At 33.2% G+C, this 26,714-nt stretch overlaps 2 protein-coding genes across 3 annotated transcripts in view; one reads left to right on the forward strand and one right to left on the reverse strand.

Annotated features, from left to right (window-relative positions):
* The window catches only part of LOC306875525 (tetratricopeptide repeat protein 39C-like), a 14,375-nt gene extending 11,438 nt beyond the window's left edge, over positions 1 to 2,937 (forward strand). The window contains exons 12-14 of the mRNA XM_079426162.1: positions 245 to 349; positions 1,857 to 1,895; positions 1,978 to 2,937. Of these exons, the coding sequence (XP_079282288.1) occupies positions 245 to 349; positions 1,857 to 1,895; positions 1,978 to 2,067 (234 nt within the window). The 3' untranslated portion in view covers positions 2,068 to 2,937. The remainder of the gene's footprint in view (positions 1 to 244; positions 350 to 1,856; positions 1,896 to 1,977) is intronic.
* A 2,338-nt stretch (positions 2,938 to 5,275) lies between these two features.
* Positions 5,276 to 26,674, reverse strand: LOC306875526 (oxysterol-binding protein-related protein 1-like). 2 transcript variants are annotated; one of them, XM_079426164.1, is made up of 29 exons: positions 26,315 to 26,674; positions 23,514 to 23,639; positions 23,343 to 23,428; positions 23,151 to 23,225; positions 19,997 to 20,108; positions 19,823 to 19,908; positions 19,580 to 19,724; positions 19,152 to 19,219; positions 18,922 to 18,966; positions 18,741 to 18,814; positions 17,614 to 17,677; positions 17,406 to 17,507; positions 17,202 to 17,324; positions 15,587 to 15,668; positions 15,391 to 15,497; positions 14,589 to 14,751; positions 12,938 to 13,130; positions 11,471 to 11,546; positions 11,248 to 11,382; positions 10,690 to 10,787; positions 9,494 to 9,676; positions 9,187 to 9,294; positions 9,010 to 9,099; positions 8,813 to 8,939; positions 8,570 to 8,686; positions 7,752 to 7,875; positions 7,531 to 7,621; positions 7,111 to 7,131; positions 5,276 to 6,269 (listed from the first exon to the last, which is right to left on the reverse strand). In XM_079426164.1, exons 2-29 carry the CDS (start codon positions 23,635 to 23,637, stop codon positions 6,167 to 6,169), a joined length of 2,922 nt encoding a protein of 973 aa, XP_079282290.1. In that variant the 5' UTR covers positions 23,638 to 23,639; positions 26,315 to 26,674; the 3' UTR covers positions 5,276 to 6,166. The 2 variants fall into 2 exon arrangements, with proteins under 2 accessions (XP_079282290.1, XP_079282289.1); XM_079426163.1 differs by having other exon boundaries at positions 26,495 to 26,568.
* Between the last annotated feature and the right edge of the window lie 40 nt (positions 26,675 to 26,714).

Here is a 26,714-nt window from a genome sequence, read left to right on the forward strand (position 1 = left end):
TCAGGTTGTTGTAACTCATTATGTGTGCAAACTAAGGTGATTTACCTGTAGAAGTCTTAAAGGTACAGTAACAGTAGAATATGTCAGTTTCTAAGTGCAGTTTACAAATCGATTTCAGAGCACAAAAGCTACAAAATGCAGAATATGTCACACTAAAAACATGTTTCAGATTGGTGTGGCACAGATTTCGGTGCATCTTGTTTATCCTCTCGCGCACTGTGTTTAATACTGATTGTGTTTCTAGTCGTTCCAGCTGGCAGTGCAGGATGAATACGGCCGTCTGAATAACAGCTATGTGCAGCCCTATTCCTGCTATGAGCTGGGCTGTGTGTTACTGGCTAAACCTGAGGTAAATCACATTCAAAATCCCTTTATTCTCAGTATTAAGACACTATATTTAAATATTTATTCATTCATCAACTGCCAATAGATTTTATTTGAATCCCAACTCTTTACGTTCAGTTCAAACTGTCTTTTAGAAACGTTTTCATTGTGTATTATACAATTTATTCTGAAAATACCATCACAAGGATTAACATATAGAATTACCAAACTTTACTACTAATAATAATAATAATAAAATCACACCAACACCACATGGTTATCATAGTGTGGTGCATATATATATATATATATATATATATATATATATATATATATATATATATATATATATATATATATACTTTATTAACCAACTAAAATTTTAATTAAACACAGTAAATTTTATTAAAATAGAAGGAGATTGATATTATACATTTGTGCTTATTATAAATATAATTTCTGGATTTCTTAGTATACTTAATATTGTTTATTGTAATTTATAAAATACAAATAATTAATCATTTGTATAATATTATTTCTGTAATGCCAAATAATTAATTATATGAACGGTTATTATTTAGTATGTTCTAATCATAAATGTTATATATTTTTTATTATAGTTATGACTAAGTTTTAGTTTAAATATAAACTTTAAATATAAACTAAAAATATTTATATATAAACTACTAAGCAACTATAATTGATAAATACGATATACAATATATCGGTTTATATATACCATATATACACACACAATATAAAATTGTTTTAAAATTGTAGCAATGAGTTTCTGTTCTAGTTTAAATATAAACCTTAACTCATAATAACGATAATTTATAAATGTTATATTTGTGTATATCCATATAATACACACACAATAAACTCAACCAATTAAAAATATATATTATATGTAGATACACAGATATAATATTTATAAATTATAATTATTATGAGTTTAAGTTGTAGCTTTATTTATTTATTATACAGTATAATAATTTATTAGTGCTGAGCAACGATTAATCCCATCCAAAATAAGTTTTTGTGTACATAGTGTGTACTGTGTATATTTATTATGTATATATAAATACTAAACACATACAGTATATATTTAAGAAAAATGTTATGTTTATATATTAAATATATTTATATATAATATAAATGATATGAATATAAATATTTACATGTAAATATTTTCAAAATATATACTGTATGTGTGTGTATTTATATAGGCATAATAAATATACACAGTACACACACATATTATATAAACAAAAACTTTTATTTTGGATGCGATTAATCACAATTAATCATTGCCTAGCACTAAAATGTAAAAAAGAAATAAAGTAATATCAGTTATAATTATTAGGAGTTAAGCTTTTAGTTTATACATTTATATATAATTTACATACTATATAATTTTAAATATTAAAAAAAATATATAGTACAATTATAGTAAAATAAACAGAGACTGATATTGTGCAATTTTTTTTTTTTTAATCTTTTAACTTCATTTCATCTTTTTCCCTCTTAAGACCCTGAGTAAAGGAAGATCATTGCTGCTTCAGGCCAAGGTAAGACTGTAATACATCAGTGATTTAGTTTCTTGAATGCACCAGCAAGTGGAGTTGAGATGCTGACTAGCTCTGCTTGCAGGAGAACTACACCGGCTACGACTTCGAGAACAGGCTGCACGTCCGCATCCATTCCGCCCTCGCCTCCATAAAGGAAGTGGTCCCTCACTGACCCGCCCGTCCCACTTCAGAAGAGCTCCTGTCCAGCACTTTTTCAAACGAAAGCCATTTGAAGTAATCCTGCTCTTCTGGAGGGAGAAACTGAGAGTCAGCGGATTTCAGGTGACAGGATGTGTTCGCCAATATTTTTCCGCCTAGTATTGAAAAGGTTCACTCTTTATGTAGCTGTTGGTCCCAGTGATCTAATCTAATCTTCACGTTCACATTTACAATCCAGTTTGTGTGTTCAGGAATGATCTACAGAAGTAACTCTCACGAAGAAACACAAGAGTAGACCAACTGGTTAGATCCTTTCCCAGAGCTTGCGCTATCATACCAAACACATTAGCATGGGATAGAACTCTACATAAAAATGAAATATATATTGTGTAACCCTTTATCTCAAAGAAATAATAGTATCCAAACTTTACCTATAACTACCTGTATGTCAAATCAAGATTGTTTGCGTCTGGTGTAGTGGCAGACTGATATGAGACTGAAATGGCGATGCTATGATTACAAAAATAGTTTAATTAGAATTATTTTCGACTCCAATTTACATAAAATGTGTTCAGTTAATGATACTAAAGCTGATTTATTTATGATTTGGCAACACTTTATTTTACAGCATCCTTGTTACTTTCTATTGTAATTACAGTCAATTCTGCATAATTACATGCAACTAACCCTAAACCAAACCTTGACTTTAAGTGCTAATTAATATTACTCTTTACTTAATTACACTGTAACAAGGACACTTAAAAAAAAAGTTGAATCATTATATGTATTTGTCTTTATTATTCACGTATAATTTTCAGTAAAAATATTAAATTGGTGTTTTAAATTATAAAATGTACAAAAATTCAAAACTTCACTTGAATTTGGAGCCAGTTGTATGAATAATATATATTTGAAATAAACAATAAATGTTCATATTTTTAAAGAAAATTCCATATAATATTTAATCATATCTATTAATTATAGTTATTATTTCATATATAATTTTCAGTAAAATTAGTACATTTTGCATATAGATAGTGGTATTAATAGTGTTCTTTGAAATAATAAAAATAAATGTTAATATTTTTTATAAATCATTAAGTATTATTTATTAATGACATTATGTATGTGTGTGTTTTATATATATATATATATATATATATATATATATATATAAACAAAAGGTTAAGTTCTGAATTTTTGTATTTTTAAAATGTAATATTTTTACTGAAAATATTATATAAAATATAATGTTTGTGTTTCTTTTTCTTCATTTATAACTACAAAGTACCACATTTTTATTTTTAAGCAAGCCACATTGATCAAATATTGGATGTTGAATCAGTCTGATATATCGGTCTGTCACTAGTCTAGTTGAAGACACTTTTGCAGGTTAAACGCATTACATTCAAGGTTGGCTGTTTTTATTGTATGTATTGCAAAGTTCCATTTTAACACTAAACCATGTGTACCCTTTGTAATACGTCAGGGGATATAGAGCATATTTCATCTGTTATTCTGTGTATTACGTTCGCGAACAGCAGCGTAACTTTGGTTCTCATGTCCTCTGCTGGTCAGCAGATATTTTCTGAAGTGAAAACCATGCACAACTACCTACTGGTCTTCCTCCGGACCAGAGGAGGTCATTTCATTTTGGACCTTGTTTTTGACGAGCCGTATGTTGTATTTGTTTTTTTGTGCCAGATGTTCTGTAATAATATTTTTGGCACAGGCTTATAATTTGTAGACTTTTAACAGCACATTAATATCTCCTTTTGATAATGTTGCCTCTGAATAACTTGAATTGATCCGAGTTGGTGTATATATTGTGAAATTGTTGTGAAACTTGCACCTTCTTATTTTGTCGGCCCATAGCTGTAACGTTTATTCACTACTGTACACGATTCCCTCTGGTCTCTCTGTCAGTAACTCCAGAGGCTCAAAACATGTCTTCACTGTGAAACGTGTCAATATTGGATGTTCAGGGTATTTATAACCTGTGAGGACAATAGAATTAGGAAATTTCAATAATAAAATAACAAAACTTGCCATTAAACTTTGTACGTGAGTTCAGTGTGTTCACTGAATTATGATGGTTTCAGATGGTAAGTTTGATTTTCTGAATTAAAATAAGAGAAAGGAGAAATCTGTCCCTCTAAACAAATTTAACAAGGTGGGAATGTGTGATTTTTGCAGCATATTTTGAATATATTTTTTGATAACTTTCTCTTTTTGCATAAAGACCTAAGAAAGCATATAATTTAGTTAAAATAGGTTTTTAAGACATTTGATGCCAGGGACCCCCCATTTATGATGGTCCCCTTGCAAATGACTCCCTTCCTAAATTAAAGGTAGCTATAAATTTAAGAATTATTTATACTTGAAAAATTGTACATGTGATGAGGACAGCTTCAATGAAATAATTGCCATTTTCCAACAAAATTATGTCATTATACCAAAAAAATAATTAAAATTAATTATTTTTTCCCCTGAAATTTTCTGTGGACCTCCAACCCCTTTGATTTAGGAAAGACCAAAAAAAAAAAAAATCTTTTCATATTTGAATAAAAAATAATGGTGATAAAATAGAATTAAAAAAAGATAATCACAATTTCATGGAAGAACAAGAGGCATCGCTTAGACCTTATTTAGTTGTGCACCTCAGTAAAAATATTATTGAAATCCTTAAGTTTTAATTAACTAGGATTACCATATTTCGAGCTGAGAATCATTTACTCTGATATTTCAAGTCATTGCATGTTTTCTCTCAGCTTTTTAGAAGATTTTTGCAACGCCAGATTTGACGAAGCTGCACTTTATTGCATGTTCAGTTTGTGAAGGACTCTGCAGGTAAAGGTGATTTATTTCCATTTATATCTAAAATCAGAAGGACAAAGTTTTAATAATACGACAATCATGTTTTCATTCTGCTCTGCTGTTTTACTCGTGCTGTGGTAACTCATTCATCTTAACGTTACGGTCGCATGCACACACTAATTTCTTTAATAAACGCAGACTAGAACCTTCCCTGTTTGGGAAAAATGGGTAAAGGAAAAAGTCCTGAAACGCCCACATTTATAGGTATAAATCTTACACCATTTATAATGTTCGTTTATATAAAAATAAATAAATAAAAACAAGATTAAAAACAGTATTTCTGTCTTGTTTTTGATATAGCATAAAATGTTCATACACCTCTTTTTTAGGTTTTTATTTTTTTTAGATGTAATCTAAATACAATCTTTAATGCTTTTTATGCACAGAATTATTCTGCGCATCATCTGTAGGCATTTTGTCAGATAAATCTAGAAAATATACACACAAAAACATGTAACACAAAATTGATATGGGATTAAAAGTAGATTGCATCAAGTGATCAGTACAGCTTCATGTTCCTGACCAACTTTATACTTTAAAATAGACGAATAATTAACTCATGATAAATACATAATTAAAATAAAATTATATAATATAACAAAAGAATAGTGACACCAGAGGCATCTCTCTAAAATAAACATCACCACAGAAAGAGCAGCAGAAATAGACACACTGTCCCAATACTGTATTGTATGTGGAGAATATGAACTTTGAATTTTAAAAAGTTAGATTCTAAATGTGTAACAGTCATTTTCACAACCAGTTGTTTTATACCGCATTCCACACTCAACACAATGGGAATGTTCTGACTTTAAGCCAATGAACAGAAAACTAAACAGACTCAGACTTGAGCCTTGGGGGACACCCAAAATCTACCACTGTTAACTTAAAAAAAATAAAATAAATCCTTTTTCATAAGACTAAAACAGAACCATTATTGCTATTACAGTACACTGATATTACTATATCAATCCCAACTTGTGATTATCATCTTCATGATATATCACAATCTGTAGTTCCCAAAACCCTTGATTGTTGCATATGCATCAAAATATGATACAAATGTAAAACTAAATTCAGATCAGTGAGTTTAAAATAAAGTTCTCTCCTGAAACAGAATATTATTTATGATATTTGAAATGTTCATCTGGCCAACCAGCCCAGGGTGCATAGTTTTATAGTTACGTTAAGGGTAGTCTTGATTATACAATTTATCGATGTAAGGTTGCTGTTGGTCAGTAGATGTCCGGTACTTGAGAATAATCACGGTCCCAGTAGCCATTGGAGAACAGCCAGTCCTGAGAGCCATTGTGTGGATTTGGACCTTGATGAAACCACCTGTTTCAAGGAACAAAAAAAAGGTTCAGTTCGGCAAACACGTAAAACATTGATTATAATGGGATCGTTCTAGTTTTGTCACGTTGAGTTGCTTGGGGTCAGTTAAACATGCGTAAAAAATGTTTTGTTGACCCCCATTAGAATCGTCTTATTCTTTGTTGAATAGATTCAGTGGAGCATTTAGCTGTAACACTTAAACCAGGTGTAAAGTTACACCCTGCTCTCGCAGTAGAAGGCCAGAGAGCTCTGTTTACATCGTCTTATTCCACATTAAAAATGGATTGTCTAAGGGGGACATAAAAAAAAGCTCATTCCTTTGGTGTGAAGTTCCATTTACATGTGACAAAAAGACTTTAGTTAAGACATACTGTATACATTTGGTTTAAAGGCCATTGCACGATGAGTCCGAAATTTTGGCATGCATTTTTCTGTTTTCCCCATCATTTCCTACTAAAATGCATGCTACAGATGCGAAAATGCAAAAAAAAAAAAGAACCTGATCCAAATTTTTTTTTTCGGAGGCAGTGTGCAAATGTGATTGACAACGTGAGGTTGAATTTATTTTTTAATGTGCGAAAATTTCGGACTCAGTGTGCAGAGACCATAATACTTGTATTAAAAGTTCTCTAGTTGTTTCCCATCATACATGATTGAATTTAAAAGCTCATAATGGGGAAAACAAATGTTTTACTGTCATTATGTAGGTGACTACTATTACAAAAGTTTTCTACCACAAACAACCCGGTCTTGTGCTATATTTAGAGGCTGTGGATAGATCCCAGTCGCTCAAAGCAATTAAATTACTATTCCAGAATGAAACGGTTGAATGCAAAAGACAAACCTGGGGCCTGAGGCGACGCTTCTGCTCACCGCAGCAAAGTCACAGGACAGATGATAATGCCAGAAGAAATGAAGGGGAAAATTAGGTTAAATGCAAAGGACAGTGCCCATTGAACCAGGACTAAGAGTGCTGTTAAACATCAATGAGTTACTTAAGTAGGTAACTGTTATTAGACCATTATTAGACCATTTTCATAACTGCTATGTATGAAAATGGTCTAATAAATAAATAAATGACCAAATTTAGTAAACTTAATAGAACTTGTTACGCAGTTAGTCACAAAAAAGACATGTTCATGAAAAAAGTACTGTTTGAAGGAGATCTCATTCATTTATTATGCTTTTTGAGTATTAACAATAACTGTAGTAACTTTTTGAATAAGCAAACTGCGAAATGTGAAAATACAAAATAATTCTGCACCTTGTCTTCCACTCATCATCCGACTTAGAGCGGTTCTTACGCGCCGCCCTCTGTTTCTCCTCCAATCTCTTCTTCTCCTCACTGGCCAGGTCTACGGTGTTCAAAAAGTTATTCAACCACTGAATGTTTAAATGTAGCTCATTTGTGATACGTTCTAAGGATATTAAGGAAGACTTAGAAATATCATAAATACATCAGCAGCAGTACGTGGAAACACATACCGATGTCTCCGTTCTCCATGGCTTGTATGTCCGGCCTCAGTCTGCTGTCCGTTTTCGGGATGACCTCTTCAATCTCTTTGTCCAGCTCATTGAGCTGCATTGCGAATGTAGTGAAGTTGTACATCTTTTTATATGCAAATAAAATCAAAATACAGAATATGAGATCAACAGCATTTGTGGCATATTTTGATTGCTACAAAAATGATTTCCAATCGTCCTGCGGTTTCTTCAAAAAAAACAAAAAAAAAGTGGAGGTCATGGTGATGCACTTACAATGAGCCAATTTTTGCAGCATACAATTTTATAAAATTAACTGTAAATGTTTAATTTAAAAAAGATATTACATTTCAAATGTATAGAATTAATTCTTTTAAAAATTCTATTAATTCTTCAGCATTATTTGAGCTGTAAAGCTGTCATTTTAGGGTTACGCCATTGTCACTGTCGTGTAAAATTAGCTATATTTTACACAGAATTTTTATTTTTTTTAATTCGGTAAACATTGTTAAATTCTTATACTGCTCACATGTTGTAGAACCCTTTTCACAAGTCTGTAATGACGCGTTCAACGTCTGTTTTGTGACTATTTGTGACTATTTGTAACGTCATGATGATAAAGTTGTGAAATTGGATATAACTTTAAACAAAAATAGCACTTTTTGGTTTAAAGTCATGTAAACGCTCATCTTGTTCAAGTTTTGTAGCTATAAAATGTATTTAATTATTTTAATGCGCCATTCACTTCCATTGCAGGTGCCTCACTGTAACCCAGATTTTTCTGGGACAAGGTTTCCCAGAGCTCATGTTCTGGAACAGACCTGGGCAGAGTTGACTGGTCTAGGTGCTATTCTCCAGAGCAACTGACTTCCTGGGATCACCTCCAGTGAATCTTCACCTTGTTGAGGTGTTTCTTCTGAGTCTGATGTCGGAGATGACTGAGAAACACCAAGCAAACTGTTATAAACCATACAATGCATCTCTTTCATTTAGACCTATCGGACTGGCGCCATTATAATTGACAGATATCTAGACTAATGTGGTATGAAAACTTTCAGAAACACCTGTTTACTGCTTTTCTTGTCTTCTGATGCCTTCTTATCATTCTTCCTGTGAGTTTCAAATGTAGCTGGGTCGACTATGTACATGCACTCCGTCCATTTCCCGTAAAGATTGTACAGTTTCTTTTTGCTGCATGGAATACACAAATAATCAGCAATGTGGAGATGGAAGGAAGATTTATCACTCTCAAACCGCCTACCTCTTGTCCAGGATGTAGCCTTCGACCTTATGTAATTCTTTCCCAAAAAGGCCACAGGGTTTGAAACTCAGACAGCATTTTTCACCAGTTCTGTTGGCAAATGTAAATCAAAAGGGCTGCAATCAGTAAAGTTTAAGTTTAACCAGAACTAGTACATTTATAGATTCTCGTTGACACCTGTGGTTGATAACCTCCACATTCCCATACTGCTCAATCCACAGCTGTCCCACGATGATGTTGTGCACACAACACGTTGGGTTTATCCAGGTGTATGCTTCATTATGCCTGCAACGAGTTTATTATTAGACAAAGGGTCTCAAACAATGGGAATAAACAGAAAATCTGTGTACTAACATTTTCATAAATCATGATTCACCAATGACTTTCATACTAAAATTGATTCAAAGTTTACGAATAACTGAAACCACACAAAACAATGTGTGGATATTAATAAAGTGTCTTCACACCAAGAACAGACGCTTACTTGGGAAGTTCTAAAGTGATGATGCCCTTAGGTTCGGCCTCCACACTTTTGCCCCAGAACTTCAGTTTGGGGTAGATGGAGCCATGAAACACAAAGTCCTTCTCCAAACCTTCGGCGTGAAAGGCGCTGATGGGAGGATGGTGGCTCACCTGTTCTGAAATCAGCCGGAAACCAAGATCATCCCTGAAGGTTGAGGCAAAAAAAAAAAAAAAAAAAGGTAACTATCCCCAAGAGCACAGCACATTGATATATTGACTGAAAAATCACATTTGCAATGCTAACAAATTAACATTCAAAAAAGCAAATAATTTGAATTGCTAACATTTGAAAAATGTTACGTTACATGTTACTTTTTTTTTTTATTTCTTTATCTGAATGGTATGAAACTTGGTAAAGGTTTTGGCATTTGCTATGTGAACATACAAAAAGTCATGGACATGATTTAAAAAGAAATGAAAAAAGTAGTCACGTAGTGTTCATGGTCAAAAATTGGAAACGAATAGGAAGCGAATGTCATCTAGTGGAAACGTTTGGTACTGCGGCCAAACAAAATCCTACTGAAACTTCATTTTTTAAGATATCAACCTCAAATTTGGAACCTGTTTTGGAACTTTTTATTAGTTTCACTTCAACTTTTTTTTTTTTTACAACCAAAACTAAATCTGTGCTCCAAAGCATTCAAGATTTATGACAGTTTAAGTTGGAAATTTCAATTTCAGGTATATACTCAAAAAGTGGTAACAGGTAATAAATAGGTCATAACTAATACATAAATATAATTTTGTACCATAAAAATACAAAATGTTAAATAAAAACATGATTTAAACTATTATATAGTACACTCATCTCATTAAAGAAAAAAACAAATCTGCCACGAGCAGTACCAGAGGGTTAAAGTCAAAAAGGTCCATTGTCAATAGTGTAGAGCTGCAGGAAGCACAGCTCACACAGAAGTCACTTTCAAACCAAACATTTGTTGGTCAACGTGCAATTCACATGGCTGACTTGAATCCGTTGCGAAATCTGTGTGGGGATATCTATCTTCCCTCACATGAAAATCACAATTGGCTGAATTACTATTGAAATGACTGGATTTCGTCCACAAACATTAACCAAACATCAATAAATGTAACCACACCTTAATGCTAACGTAAAGGCTAACAAATTAACATTCAGTTAGGGTCTGAATCTCTTACCTGACTAACTCATATGTTTCTCCTAGCAGGGGGTTGAAGGGTTTACCTGTCCTTTCCCACTGAGATGCCACGGCTGATACGGCAAACGCGGCCACACACTGGATAGAAAACACATGTATTCGTTTACTTAGAATATACACATTAGAAATCCACAGCTTAGACTGGTTTTCATCCAGGCAGCTATAAGAAGAGATTTGATAGGATTCTGAAATCCTCGAATCCAAGAAATATGTGTGTAAAATGTGTCAATAAAAAGTAACAAAATTCAGGGCAATGTAGGTGATTGCCAATATATGGTATGTTATAAAATAATAAAACAATGATTTACTAGTATATGAATGAAAAAAAAAAATTGCCAAATTTATTAGACATTTATTACTTACAATTTTACAAAATATTTAATAAAAAATTATTTTAACCAAATTCAACTAAAATTGAAAGTCAGTAGATGTGAAAACTGGCTAAAGGTAATGGAGATTTGACAGATTAATTGGCCATATTTCATAGTTTTTTGGCATGTAAAGGTTTTGTTGGTGTGTTCATATACTTTTTTTTTACCTTCATTCTCTCAATAGAGTCCTCTAAAGCATTGGCCTGATGGATGAGGTACGTGTGCTCCATATATTCTGTTAGTCTTTGTAGAAAGCTCAGCGGCTCATTAAAAATAACAGGCATGGTGATCTTAGACAGCTCCTGAAAGAAAGATGGAATCAATCAACACATGGTGCTAAATTGAGATGAAAATTGCAAGTGAAAGGTTACATGATAGTAAAAAGCTCACCATCCCAATGCACTTCCTCAGTATGCTCCAGATGCTGAAGTCATTTCTGGAGAACATGGGCGCTGGTAAACTTGTCCTGTGGAATAATTAAAGGTAACTGAGCTGTCCCTTATCAGCTTCTAAAACAATGTCTGTTTACACTGAGAAACCACACACAAAAAAAAACTAGTTGGTTGTTTCCATGGAAACCGTTTCTGCTGTTGTCATGCAGACAGAATACGTCTAGATTGGTGTTATCAGTCAGGTAACGGAAGCTTTATATCTTATTCAGCAAAGCAAGGCCAGTGTCCCGATCAGTTTCAAAGTGCTCAAGATACACAGAAACCTGCTCTTTTTATACTGTGCCTGCTGAATGTAAATGTAATAAAGAGATGTGGTTACTTTTTGCTTTTTTTTTTGTTTTGCATTTTATATTTTTGTATTAATATACAAACAGTACAAGTATATACCAGTGTGTATATGTATGTATGTATGTGTATATATATATATATATATATATATATATATATATATAAAAATTAAATACAATATCTCATATACACACACACACACACACACACACATGCATGCATATACATATATTCTTTTTTTTTTTTTTTATAGTGCTGTTACTGATTACAAATGACATGTTGAAAATCGTATTAAGTAACGTAATCAAGATTACCCATTTTAGGTATATGAGGTATATTTTAGGTGACTATGTTGTAAACTTATTGAAATATTAACGATGAGTTTAATTTAATAATTTACGTGTTAATTTAGGGGTTTGACTGACAAAAAGTTTGTGAATTCCTGCATCACGAAAAAAAATAATACTGAGAGTCAATAAATTATGAATAATTTACTGTCATTGTCTAAATTTGTAATCCATAAAAAAACTGTAATCTGATTAGGAGCATTTACACAAAACATTTTTATTATATTAAAAAAATATTTATAATATGAACATCAACTTGCATTTTCTAAATACAACATTATAAAATACAGTTATCCAGTAAATAAAAATAACTCTCTGTAATTGGCTGCAAAGTCAGTCAACTATTCATCAACGGGCCGTCAATCAACATGCCGAGCCTTAAAAGTTCAAATTACGGCATTAAACTCTGCTACCTCATCAATCTTTTACCGTTTCATTATGAGCGCCTCTTCTGGCCTCGGCTCGCTAAATTATTTACCCATATGGTGCAAACCAAAACAAAACAGAGAAGTTGCGTCTAAGAAACTAGACAAATATCAACAAAGTGACACTGAAAAACAAACAGAGCTGAATGTTACGTCCGAGACCTCATTTATTTTTATACTCGTATGTTTATTTTTACAAGTTTGTTTTTATTTAAAACGCATTGGGAATTTCTAGCAACTTTGAACTTTCAGATTTTCAAAAAAGTATTTAATGTTGTTGCACAAGACATATTCGGCACAAAATAGTTGGTATGCTAGTGCATTGTTTGTTTTAGGTATTCCCACCTGTGCTTCCTCACTCCGTTCACTCTGGCCACCTCATCATCGTCCTCTTCCTCTCCACGACGGTCTTCCCGGGACATCCTGCCGCTGAGATTACTTGAGATGCTGCAGTAGAGCTCGGACTTGAAGTCCTCTCCGTCTTCGTACAAATGGCCAGCTGTCTCACAACCGCTCAGCGAGGGCTCAGAGTCCGAATCTGGGGCAACAGAGCGCAAACAGACATGGCTTAGAGGGACAATGAGCGGCCGACAGCAACAAGCTCTCGCAGGAAACCTGAGCAGGGGATCAGGTGGCGTTTAATGGAACCGCACAGTCGGAAGTGACCGGACACGTCCCTAAGAAAGATGCCTCATACTTATGAAGCTCATTCTGAAGATTTACTTGTTACTGTAACAGCAATTACACAGCAGTCTCTGATATGGCTGATGAGCTTTACATAGGCATTTAGTCCCATGGATATCATACGAAAAATGATAATCAGGATGTGATAATCTTAAATTTATATACTTGTATAACTGAAAACTCAAAACTTAAAAGGTGACATTGTTGAGCCTTGGTGCTCATGTGGGAAACAGGTTTGAATTCGATCTACAGTATGTGTTTTTCTGATCACATTTTCTGTATCTCCTCTTAATTTTTTTTTTGTCACTCTACTATTTTATGTACATTTGATGTACATTTGAAAACGTTATAATTAAAATGCTACAAGTAAATGAGACATTAACTTATATCTAATGTTTAAATTATACCCTTTCACTTTCTACTACTGTATCTTCACAAGAAAAATCAAGTCCATAAATAAAAAAATTAAATAAAATACTTGGCCAAATTCAAAATTATTCAAAGTGTTCTGGGGTAATTGTCAATAATTATTTATAATGTTATGGCGGCTGATATTAAAATATTGTACACTTTACACAACTTAAAAACATACACAAGTTTAACTTAAAAGCATTATAAATTTATAATAATACATACATTGTGCCATCACAACAACAATGTACAGTAAAAGATTGGAGAAAAAAAAAGATTTGTGAAAGGTTAAATGTTACAATAGTGTTATTAATTTATTTGTGTTTTTAAAGATTAATTTTAAGTAAGTGTTAGATGACAAAGTACACTACTGTTCAAAAATTTGGGGTCAGTAATAATATTTTTGAAAGACGTCTCTTAAGCTCACATTTATTTGGTCAAAAATACAGTAAAATCAGTAATATTGTGAAATATTATTACAATAAAAAAAAAAACTAGTTCTATTTAAATATATTTTAAAATGCATTTTTTTCCTGGGAACAAAGCTGAATTTTCAGCATCATTACTTCAATCTTCAGTGTCACATGACCCTTCAGAAATCATTATAATATGCGGATTTAATAACATTTCTTATTATTACTGTTGAAAACAGTTTCGCTGCTTAATATTTTTGTGGAAACTAAATTTTTTTCAGGATTGTTTGATGAATAGAAAGTTCAAAAGAACAGTATTTATTTGAAATACAAATCCTTTGTAAGATAAGAAATGTCTTTACGGTCACTTTTGATCGATTTAATACACCCTTGCTGAATAAAAGTAATCGTGCATTTCAAAAACCGACCCCAAACTTTTGAACTGAAGTGTTTGAATGGTTGACTGTGTTACTCTCAAGCATACGAACCGGACACAGCGTCGTAGAACTCCTCTTCGCTGAGGACGCTGCGGGGCGACGATCCATTGACCACCGACTGCTCCAGCTCATGATGTTCAGTGGCCAGTGTCTGCAGAGCCTCTGACAGGATTTTATTCTTTTCCACTTCTTGTTCCAGTTTCATACTGCGTGCCTAAATAAAACAGACACATACTTTAAAATCCACTATATAAAGACATTTTATACTTTCCATGCATTTGTGATCATTAACTATGATTTTAGCCTCTTTATTTGACAAAGGGGGAAGTCGTGGCCTAATGGTTAGAGAGTCGGACTCGTAATCGAAAGGTTGCGGGTTCGAGTCCCCGGCCGACAGGGATTGTAGGTGGGGGGAGTGAATGTACAGCGCTCTCTCCACCCTCAATACCACGACTGAGGTGCCCTTGAGCAAGACACCGAACCCCCAACTGCTCCCCGGGCGCTGCAGCATGGCTGCCCACTGCTCCGGGTGTGTGTTCACGGTGTGTGTGTGTGTGTGTGCGCATTTGTTCACTACTCACTGCTGTGTGTGTGGGTTAAACGCAGAGCACCAATTTCGAGTATGGGTCACCATACTTGACAATACGTCACGACAAAAATGGGGACATAAAATTATTAGGAGTGATCATGTTGCAGCCAAATTCGAACCTGTGTAGTCAAAGTGAGCACTGAGGCTAAAAAAATTACAAATGTGTTAACCACTGTGCCACGGCTCAGTTTTTAGCAGGCGCTTATAATAACCTCTTCAAGTAGCTTTATAGCAATGGACGTGTGCAGTGAAATGGGTACATACTCCTTCTTGTTTGGAAAAAAGCCCCAGACACTGGTGCAGTGAGGAGCAGGTTTCACTGGAGGTTTCACAGACCTCCTTCAGCTTCTGAACGACTGTCGCAGGGAATCCTGCAAGAATATAAAAATGCACTGTGGCTTAGCAGATCTGCATATGTGGTTTTGGCCAATCAGATGCAGCAGATGATTTAAGTTCTCACGTTCCGCCAGGCCATCTTCTTTCACCATGGACAGGAGGGCCAACATCTCTGTCTCCAGTTTCTGATGGCATGCCTCGGCCCGCTGAAGAACAAAAGAGGAACAAGAAAACACATAGAAATAAAGACTATTGTAGAAGAGAAAGGCTAAGACTGTAAGAAAGGGTCAGGGTTAGTCAACTTTACCACTTCTTGTGGTTAGAGCGAAAAGGGAAGTCAGAACTCATTTTCCTTTGAACTGCAGAAATATATGAGAGTGAGACATATAACACTGTCTATTTATAGGTCATTTTTATGGTGCATAAAATGTTTAATTATTTTATTAGTTTATTATAATTAAAAATGTTTGTCATTAAATAAAATAAATAAAACTTTTAATTATATTGTATATTAATTCCTGTTATTTTAGTATTCAAGTCATATTAATCGCATCCAAAATAAAGGTGTTTGTTTACATAATGTGTGTGTACTGTGTATATTTATTTTGTATATATAAACACACACACAGTATATATTTTGCAAATATTTTTATGTATTTACATGTATATAAATTATATAAAGAAAATTTTAATATATAAATAACGTATTTTTCTGAAATATATACATGCATGCGTGTTGTCTCTAGAAAGTTTAATGTAGACAGTTGTGCCATTATTTTCTGCAAATAATATTAATATGAATTAAATCGTATGTATTTCTGGTATTTTACTCCACGTTTTATACAGATTTATGTATGTATGTTTGTTTGTTTTTTTTCAACTGTTTTTAATTATCTTAAACATTCTTTAAAAATTAACAAAAATAGTTTTCACTGCCAGTATTCATCTGTGTTATCGTTTATGTAAACAATACAACCTTTTTCATCTCATAGATAACACTGTCACATGATCCAAACAGCAAAATAATAATAATAATAATAATTTAAACTTTAAAAGGAACACTCCACTTTTTTTGGAAATAGGCTCATTGTACAACTCCCCTAGAGTTAAACAGTTGAGTTTTATCGTTTTTGAATCCATTCAGCCGATCTCTGGGTCTAGCGGTAGCACTTTTAGCTTAGCTTAGCATAGATCATTGAATCGGATTAGACCATTAGAATTTGGTCATCAAAAATGACCAAAGAGTTTCGATAATATTTTGATAGTAGTCCCCAGCTAGGTAACTAGTTATGATATAGCTGGGGACTACTTTCAGGCGCTGCGTCATATCATTGCGCCTGCTACACCCATGGTCAAGTAGGGCTCACTACAGTCCACAACATCCAGGGGGCGTGGTTGGATCCACATCTAGGGTGTGGAGATTGGTAGGTTTAGGGGTGGAGATGGGGTGGGTTTAGGGATCAGGGGGTGGATATGGGTAGGCTTAGGTATATATAAGGTTTTTTTTCTCCAAACATTACAATAAAAATTACATTTTCAAATATGTATTTCTTAAACTTTTTTTTTTTTTGGCCAGTATTCGTCTCTGTAATTATTTTTGTAAATAATACATATATATTTTTATATAAATATATTTTTCTGCTTAAGGAAGAAAGGGCGGCCATGTGCATTTTATCAGCTGACGTGATTGTTAAGATAAGACTTCATCAACAAATCAAGATGCAGATATCATTTCTCACCTGAAGTGAGTCAGAAAGCTCATGTACAGACACAACGTTGTCTTCCTCTTCCTCGCTGTCTGGGTCTTGTGAGCAGTAATGAGTGCTGAAGGCTGAATGTTCCTCTATGGCTTCCAGCCATCTCTAAAAAATAACACACATTCACACAAATGTACATAACACACCCCGGTCTGGACTACACAACAGAGCTGAAAGGGATCTCACTTTTCTGGTGGCTTCAGGGCTGCTCTTCTGTGACACTTTAAAATGGTGAACACTGTCGTCAAAGCACTTGATCGTGAAATAGCTGTTATCTTTCGCTTTAATCTGACAGTTGGAAAGAAAAGGCAGTTTGGGAAATCCTGTTAACAATCCCACAAAACATGAATCAGCATCTTATTCATTTCTATTAATTTCATCAAATGAATCTTACCATGCACTGTGCTTGTGTTAGCGGTTTGCAACCTTGCCGGTGTGTGTTTGAATCTGCATCTGACCTTGATGAGTTAAAAGAAAATGGTGAAAAGTTACCAAAAAAAATAGTTTCAAAATATTGCAAATTTTGCAAAATAAGTAAGTAATTTTGGTACCATTAAAAATAATTATATATCATGACCTTGATGAGTTACACTACAATACAAATTAGTTTTCAAATATGTATTTTTTCAAATTTTGCAAAATTAGTCTTTTAGGAATTTGTTTATCATTAAATTTTATTACATATGACCTTGATGGTTTAAAAAAAGGATATAACTTTACAATAAAAATAACAGTTTTCATATATTTTATTTTACTAAATAATTCTCTAATTTCAGAAATTTTACTGTAATTACATTTTATTATATGTTATGAAACTGAGTTAAAAAGGATGAAATATTACAATAGAAATGAGCTTTCAAAGAAAATACGTTTTTAATTTAAGCTATTTTGCTAGCATTACATTTTATTACATATTATGACCTTGATGAGTTAATATAAGGATGGAACACTACAATAAAAATGACAGTTTAAGTATTTATTTTTTTAAATTTTGCTAAATTAAGTCTTTTATTTTAGCTAGTTATTTTTTTACTACATTTTATTACATGTTATGAACTTGATGATTTAAAATAGGATGGAACACTACAATAAAAATTACAGTTTTCAAATATTTCTTAAAATACTCCAAAATAAGAATTTAATTTCAGAAATTTTGCTATGATTAAATTATCATATATTATGACATTGAAATAATAAAAAAAATGAATAGAAATGATTAAATGAAACATAACAAAAATTTGTTAAAACTAATTCTGCAGATTTATCCAAAATGAGTATTTAAGCAATTTTATTATGACATTGATGAGTTAAAAAAAATTGTAAAATGTACAATTTTACAGTATTTATTTCTTCACTTACGAAACATTACAGTTAAAATTGAAGTTTTAAAATATTTATTTATGTGCCTTTTGCTAAATAAGTCTTTCATTTCAGCAATTCTGCTATCATTAAATTCTATTATATATTATACTTTTATTTTAATCAGAGCATCACATTTTTGGAATAGAGGCGAATACTCACTGTTTAGGGTACCATGACAAGCCTCCATCCTGAAGAACTACCCAATACGAGCGCCAGCCGAAAAACCTTGAACTCTGCAATAAAAATAAAAAAGGAAATTGAAATACAGAATAAAAAAAAATTAAGAAAAAAAAACCCCAAATAATTTATTTTCAAAACATATAGATTTTGATGAAAATACCTTCCAAAGAGGCCCCTCGAACATTTTAACATGTCGCGTCATGCCCTACAGAAATCAAAGTGTTGTAAAAACAAAACAAAATTCACAAAAAAGGCACACCACTGTAAATAAGTGTAAAATGAGCAATATATCAGTGTTATGATATGATATGGTGATGGACAAGGTTTGTCTGAAATACATATATTTGCATAAATTTGTAACATCAGAAATGTCCAGATAAAGGAACCTACTTTCATAACATTTCCAGTAATGATATGCTTCATTTCTGCATCGTTAGCCAAATCAAAAACAGTCTGATCTGAAAACAAATGAGAAACAAAATACAAAAAATTAACATCAGCATATTTCAGGGGACCACAAAAAGACAGGTCATTCAAATAAATAAATATAAATAAAAATAAATAAATAAATAAATAAATATATATATATATATAAATAAAAATCATGCACTGTTATTTTGTTTTATTTAAAAAAAAATTGTGTCATTAATTTCTAGATGTACTAAAATAATAAAAATACGAATATGACAGTAACAAAACTAAAACAATGAAAACAACACACAGTTGTACAGCGAATTGCAAAAATACTGACCTGGCGAAAAACGCAACAGTGTTGAATACTTAAAAAAATGAGGCTACAGTAAGGTGGAGCTTATTACCGATTTTGTTCTTGATGTTGGGGTTGGCCTTGTGCTGCAGGAGTTTGACGGCACACTGTTTCTGGCCTCTGTAAGCGGCGCAATGTAGCGGTGTGTTGCCCAACATGTCCGTGCAATTTATGTCTGGGGGTTTCTTCATGTTTAGCTACATGAGGAACAAGAAGATCAGATATTATGGTTTAAAAAAGTAGTTTAGAAACAGAGTAGAACAACAAAGTTCCTCAAAGTAGTTAGCGAGGTTACCAGTCTTGTGAGGGTAGATATGGCTCCTTCTCGCGCCGCCTCCAGCAGCTGCTCCTCGAGTTTCCTCTCTTCAGTCCTCTCAGCAGCTAGAAGATAAACATTTTATGTTAATAATTTAGTAATCATTCAGCAGACTTTATACAAAACAGATTTGGTATGATTTCATGCACTTACCCTCCAGCATGCTTTTAATCTCAGCACTCTGGGTAATGTCTTTAGGTATCTGGGCCATCCCGTTTATGACAGAAGCACAAGCGTCATACTGAAGAAGCAGCATTACAACCTCCTAAACAGCAAAATCAGCATTCAGCACTCAGTTAGTATTCAGAATCCAATCAGTGTTTGGCTTTCAGTATCCAATCAGTATTCAGTATGCAGGCAAGTAGTTATGTTTATTAAAAATGAGGCTGTACACCTTAATATGGCTGAGCTGTATACCACTTATGCTAGTGATCGCCTGAAATAAACTGATAGCCAATGTGCAGAACTGATTTTTAATACAATAATAATGATCATTAGACTACACCAATAAAACATCTTCTGTTTTTATTTATAATAATAATAATAATAATAATAATAATAATAATAATAGAGTATTCAAATAGTATAAAGTATTTCATTAAAATGTAAAATGATATATATATATATATATATACATACATATACACACACACACACACACACACATAATAATATGTAATATTTAATAATGAATTCATTTGCAACAAAAACAGATAACTCTGTATTTAAAAATGATCAAAAATCTTGTTTTGTTTATCCTGCGTTCCAATTAATATCAATCAAACTGCAGTTGGGTTGTTTTGATTAAATATTAATAACTAAAAAATACAGCTAACCAACACAAAAACATGATAACACGATAAAAAACATGATTTATGAAAATTAATAAAAACAGAGTTATCCATTTTTGCAAATAAACTTCATACACACACTCATATATACACTATATTGCCAAAAGTATTGGGTCACCCCCTTCTAATGAACATGTTTGACTACTTTAGGGTACTAAAGTAGTCAAAGGGTAAGGGTAAGGGTACTGTCATTTTAGGCACATCCAAAACGGTTTCAACAGAGATTGAAATACAATTTTTAAATACATGAATTATGTTTCCATCTTTGTTGCCACAGTTTTGTTAGTGCCTTTTTCTGTTCTAAAGAAGGGGGTGTCCCAACACTTATAGTCCTTATAGTGTCTGTACAAGTCATTGGTGTTTGGTGATGAGTTTTTGGCTCAGGGTCTGCATTTAAAGTCACACCAGAGGAGTTCAGCTGGGATCAGGACTTGGCTTTCAGCAGACCAGTCAAGTTCTTCCACACTGACTGAATCAATCATGTCTTTTTGAACCGTGCCTTGTACACAGAGGCACTGTCATGTTAGAATAGAAAAGGGTCCTGTCCAAACTGTTGCTATAAAATTAGAAGCACACAATTCTGTAGAATATCATTATATGCTTTAACATTAAACATTGTACTCATGGAAATTACTAAAGTAGTCAAACCTGTTCATTAGAAGGGCTGTCCCAATACTTTTGGCAATATATTGTATATGTATGTATATATATATATATATATATATATATATATACACTCACCTAAAGGATTATTAGGAACACCATACTAATACTGTGTTTGACCCCCTTTCGCCTTCAGAACTGCCTTAATTCTACGTGGCATTGATTCAACAAGGTGCTGAAAGCATTCTTTAGAAATGTTGGCCCACATTGATAGGATAGCATCTTGCAGTTGATGGAGATTTGTGGGATGCACATCCAGGGCACGAAGCTCCCATTCCACCACATCCCAAAGATGCTCTATTGGGTTGCGATCTGGTGACTGTGGGGGCCATTTTAGTACAGTGAGTTCATTGTCATGTTCAAGAAACCAATTTGAAATGATTCGAGCTTTGTGACATGGTGCATTATCCTGCTGGAAGTAGCCATCAGAGGATGGGTACATGGTGGTCATAAAGGGATGGACATGGTCAGAAGCAATGCTCAGGTAGGCCGTGGCATTTAAACGATGCCCAGTTGGCACTAAGGGGCCTAAAGTGTGCCAAGAAAACATCCCTCACATCATTACACCACCACCACCAGCCTGCACAGTGGTAACAAGGCATGATGGATCCATGTTCTCATTCTGTTTACGCCAAATTCTGACTCTACCATCTGAATGTCTCAACAGAAATCGAGACTCATCAGACCAGGCAACATTTTTCCAGTCTTCAACCGTCCAATTTTGGTGAGCTCGTGCAAATTGTAGCCTCTTTTTCCTATTTGTAGTGGAGATGAGTGGTACCCGGTGGGGTCTTCTGCTGTTGTAGCCCATCCGCCTCAAGGTTGTGCGTGTTGTGGCTTCACAAATGCTTTGCTGCATACCTCGGTTGTAACGAGTGGTTATTTCAGTCAAAGTTGCTCTTCTATCAGCTTGAATCAGTCGGCCCATTCTCCTCTGACCTCTAGCATCAACAAGGCATTTTCGCCCACAGGACTGCCGCATACTGGATGTTTTTCCCTTTTCACACCATTCTTTGTAAACCCTAGAAATGGTTGTGCGTGAAAATCCCAGTAACTGAGCAGATTGTGAAATACTCAGACTGGCCCGTCTGGCACCAACAACCATGCCACGCTCAAAATTGCTTAAATCACCTTTCTTTCCCATTCTGACATTCAGTTTGGAGTTCAGGAGATTGTCTTGACCAGGACCACACCCCTAAATGCATTGAAGCAACTGCCATGTGATTGGTTGATTAGATAATTGCACTAATGAGAAATTGAACAGGTGTTCCTAATAATCCTTTAGGTGAGTGTATATATATATATATATATATATATATATATATATATATATATATATATATATATAGCCTATATACACATACATTTCAAATTTTACTTTAAGATGTTAAAATTTTGTAATTATTAAAAATTATATATTTAATAATGAATTGTGTGTGTGTGTGTATATATATATAACATTTTAATATGAAAAATGTCTTAAAATATTATTAGTATTCTTTTTAAATTAACAGTAAAAATCACCATTTATAATTACTAAAAATCCTTTAATGAATAATTATTATCATTACAATTACACAATGCCACAGTGTTTTGTGATATAAAAGTTTGCACATTTGTTCATCTTTATTTTAGGGCTATCCATTAGGGCTGCTACACATTTGAAAAAGAGTTACTTGGTAAAAAAAAAATCTGTGATTCCAATATTTAAAAACAAAACTTTAAGTAAAAAAATGTCAAACTGATTATCAGTCTGTCTCAAGTCTCAGTTCATGAACATATACGATACATACTTTTCTCCCAGTGAATGCTGCTTTATGGAGAGGCGTATCTCCGACATTATTTGGCAAATTGGCATCTGCTCCAGCCTGTAAGATGCACAGATGAGCTAAGACTAGACATTAATATACTGAGCACAAAGTCTACTCAGAAACATACCAATGTACACGTGTATGAGAACATAAAAACGCTGAGACGATCAATACCTTCAGTAGGGTCTCAACAACATCCTTGTGTCCAAAGTAGCAGGCCAGATGAAGAGGAGTCCAGCCATGATTAGATTTGCTCTTGCCTGAAACAATGTAATACTGTTAGAAGTACTCCAATATGTCTAGAAACATACGAACGGTCAATAGAAACCTAATGACGTGTTCTACCCTTGCAGTTGATGTCGATTTTGGCCTCCTCCTTTATCTTGGACATTAAAAGCTTCTGGATCCCTTCTAGGTTCCCATTCCTGGCATCCCTGAGGAACTGCTCCTCTGGATCCAGCTCCTCCATGACTTCACCAACAAAACAAAAAAAGCATTACAAACCTAAACCCAGAGCCCTGAGTAACACAGTAAGTGCAGTGTATCTAAAAGGCATTGAATCTTCCAGGAAACATATGAAGGCGAATTCTTTGAAAAATCTGCCATGTGATTTCCTTGTTTAGACTGGAGGAAAACTATGAGCGTCACATGACTCTGCTTTGATACACATTCATTTTCATTTAAAAGCCATAAACAGAGCAGAAGCGTTTAGTGACGTCAGCAGAAATACCCTTATAATAAAGATCTTGTGAAAAAAGCACCAAAGAAAACCTGACAATATAATAAATTTGGGTTATATTTATATCAAAACTACATGCCTTCTGTCATGTGACTGATCGTTTATACTTTTTTAGTGAACAAAAGGCCTTTTCTAGAAATGCCCATTCTGAAAACTTCTTTCAGCTCATGATACACGTGTCTTTTTGCTGTGAAATCTTTTCTGATTTTTATATCGTAAATGTAAGAGAAAATTATACAGTTAACAGTATCTCAAGATGAACACTCGCTGGACTGAAGCAACTTAGGTTTACCTGATTATACATCATTCTTTAGAAAAATCATGTTGAAATGTGAGTATCGAATATGATACATCATGTTTTTGAGTAACATTTAATCTCTCAGTCATCTTTGTATTGCATTGAATTATGTTTTTCCCCTCATAATAAAACCTGACAGAGCTTCGATCACAAAACTAAGCATTTAAATATCATGAAATATATAATGACTACTGATATTTATTTGTGTTTTAGAGCGGTCAAACAACTAAGTGCAATTAATCGCATTCCAAAATAAAAGTTTTTGTTTACATAATATATGCAGAGTTCATTTGCAAAAACAGATAACTCAAAAATCATGTTTTTTCATTGTGCATTCCAATTAATCTCAATCAAACTGCAGCTGGGTTATTTTGATTAGGTAAAAAAAAAAACTAAAAAAAAAAAAAACTAGCTAACTAACACAATAAAAACATGATAATATAATAAAAAATAACATGATTTCTGAAAATGAAAAAAAACAGAGTTATCTGTTTTTGCAAATAAAATCTTCATATGTGTGTATATACTGTGTATATTTATTATGTATATATAAATAAACACTTGCATGTATATATTCAAAAAAGTTTTATTTGTATATTAAATTTGTTTATATAATAAATTATATACTTGTAAATACATGTAAATATTTTCAAAATATATACTGTATGAGTGTGTATTTATATATACATAATAAATATACACAGTACACACACAAACAAACAAAATCTTTTCTTTTGGATGCGATTAATCGTTTGACAGCAGATGCAAGTAGTCTGTTATTAAGATCTCATTGATTTACATATCAGAATTTCATCGTAACATTTTGGCCTTATAAACCTCAGCAACTATAGCAAATTTAATATCTTTCCTCTGAGTCTACATCCTCATAATAAAGGCTATGATACGAGCCATAAAAGCCTATGAAAGGTACTCAACAAAAACACATATGAAACTATTTCTTTTTAGATTTTGCCTAAAGGTTCGATTTTAAACTGTTCCACTTCAAAAAATAAAATAAAAAAAGACATTGAATATTATTATTTCATATGTCAGGCTTTACAGGGTTAATATGTATGAAGCAACCAAACAGGAAAAATGTCTTGGTATGCAGATTAACAACGCCACTTTTAACGCAATAACCATTTGGTAAACCATAAAGCTTTCTTTGAGCTGAATTTAGGTCAGTGCGCTAAAAAACAAAACAAACGTGTAAAATATACGTTTAAGAGCCAAACCAGGTCTAAAACACAAAAAAAGGTTTAAAAGTCATACGCATTAGTGTTTCCAAGACCAACTGAATGCATCAGATTGCTAAAAGCTGAGCAAACTGTCAATCATTTCCTGGAAAGAACTAGCTCCACCACAAAGTTTTTGTTTGCCTATAACGGTTGTCAGTGGCTTGAGGGAGCTTATGGAAGATAAACAGCAGTAAAGTCGACTTGTACTGTCATGTGCCTTTCTGGACCTCTTAAGCCATGATATACAAACTTATCTGAGCGACACATCAGCGGGATTGTTCAACTTGATCAACCTGTCTTCAGCTGATTGCTTCATAACTGTTGGGAGTAACTTTAAGGGAACTGACACTCAAAACGATAAAACTAGCTAACTTAACCATCCTGAATGGTATCAAAGATAGTTTCTCTAGACTGAATCTTTCAGTTTATTTACATGCGAATATTGGAGAGCTTCATCAGGATGTGGGTTTATCTCTTAATTAGGCGAGATGTGGTCATGAGCCGTAGTCAAAAAAATAAAATAGCCTATGCAAAGCAGGAATAATAAAAATATATAAAATCCAAATAAAATTATTTATTGATTTATTTATTTATATATATATATATATATATATATATATATATATATATATAACGGTGATTTATATAATTTATTTGGATTTTATATATTTACATATATATCTATATATATCATGTATAAATAAGGATATAGCACATATCTCTCCTCTCTAACACTAATAAATCATAAAATCAAGACGCACCGCTGTAAACATGTCAAACATAACTTATATATTAAAAAAAAAAAAACTCAAATGGAAATACATTTGCATAAGTTCTAACTTAAAAAAGAAGAAATATAAAGAAGACTTGCCTGTTTTTAAAAGTTAAAGCATGACTTGAGATTCGAGACACACTACCATCCTTGATCCAGAGTCACTCCGCAATAAAAACATAAATGCATGAATAATAATAAAAAAAGATTTCCATCAATTGTGCTTTATCATAGATTTGACCTAGCATGTGATGCACTCTTCCTGTTTGTGAAACTCACACATGTGAGTCTTTGCTAATAGTGCAAAGATCTTCAGCAAGCATCTTACAATCTGTTGTGCAACTCCACACAGACTGTGCGCGTGCTGCCGCTCGCGAAGTCAACGCAAACACAAACTAAATATCATGCAGCAATATACAAATAACAGCTGACTGACAACACGCATCCACTTCCGGTTTCGAAGACCGTAACAGCCACGATAAAAGTGAACTTCTACTAC

The sequence above is a fragment of the Barbus barbus genome (assembly GCF_936440315.1).
Source record: "Barbus barbus genome assembly, chromosome: 9".
Lineage (NCBI taxonomy): Eukaryota > Metazoa > Chordata > Actinopteri > Cypriniformes > Cyprinidae > Barbus > Barbus barbus.

Coding starts and splice junctions, on each gene's coding strand:
- LOC306875526 (XM_079426163.1), bottom strand. Junction 13,131..14,588: donor GTTCTACGACGCTGTGTCCG/GTTCGTATGCTT, acceptor CTGTTGCCCCAG/ATTCGGACTCTGAGCCCTCG. Junction 8,687..8,812: donor ACAAGAAAAGCAGTAAACAG/GTGTTTCTGAAA, acceptor GGTGTTTCTCAG/TCATCTCCGACATCAGACTC.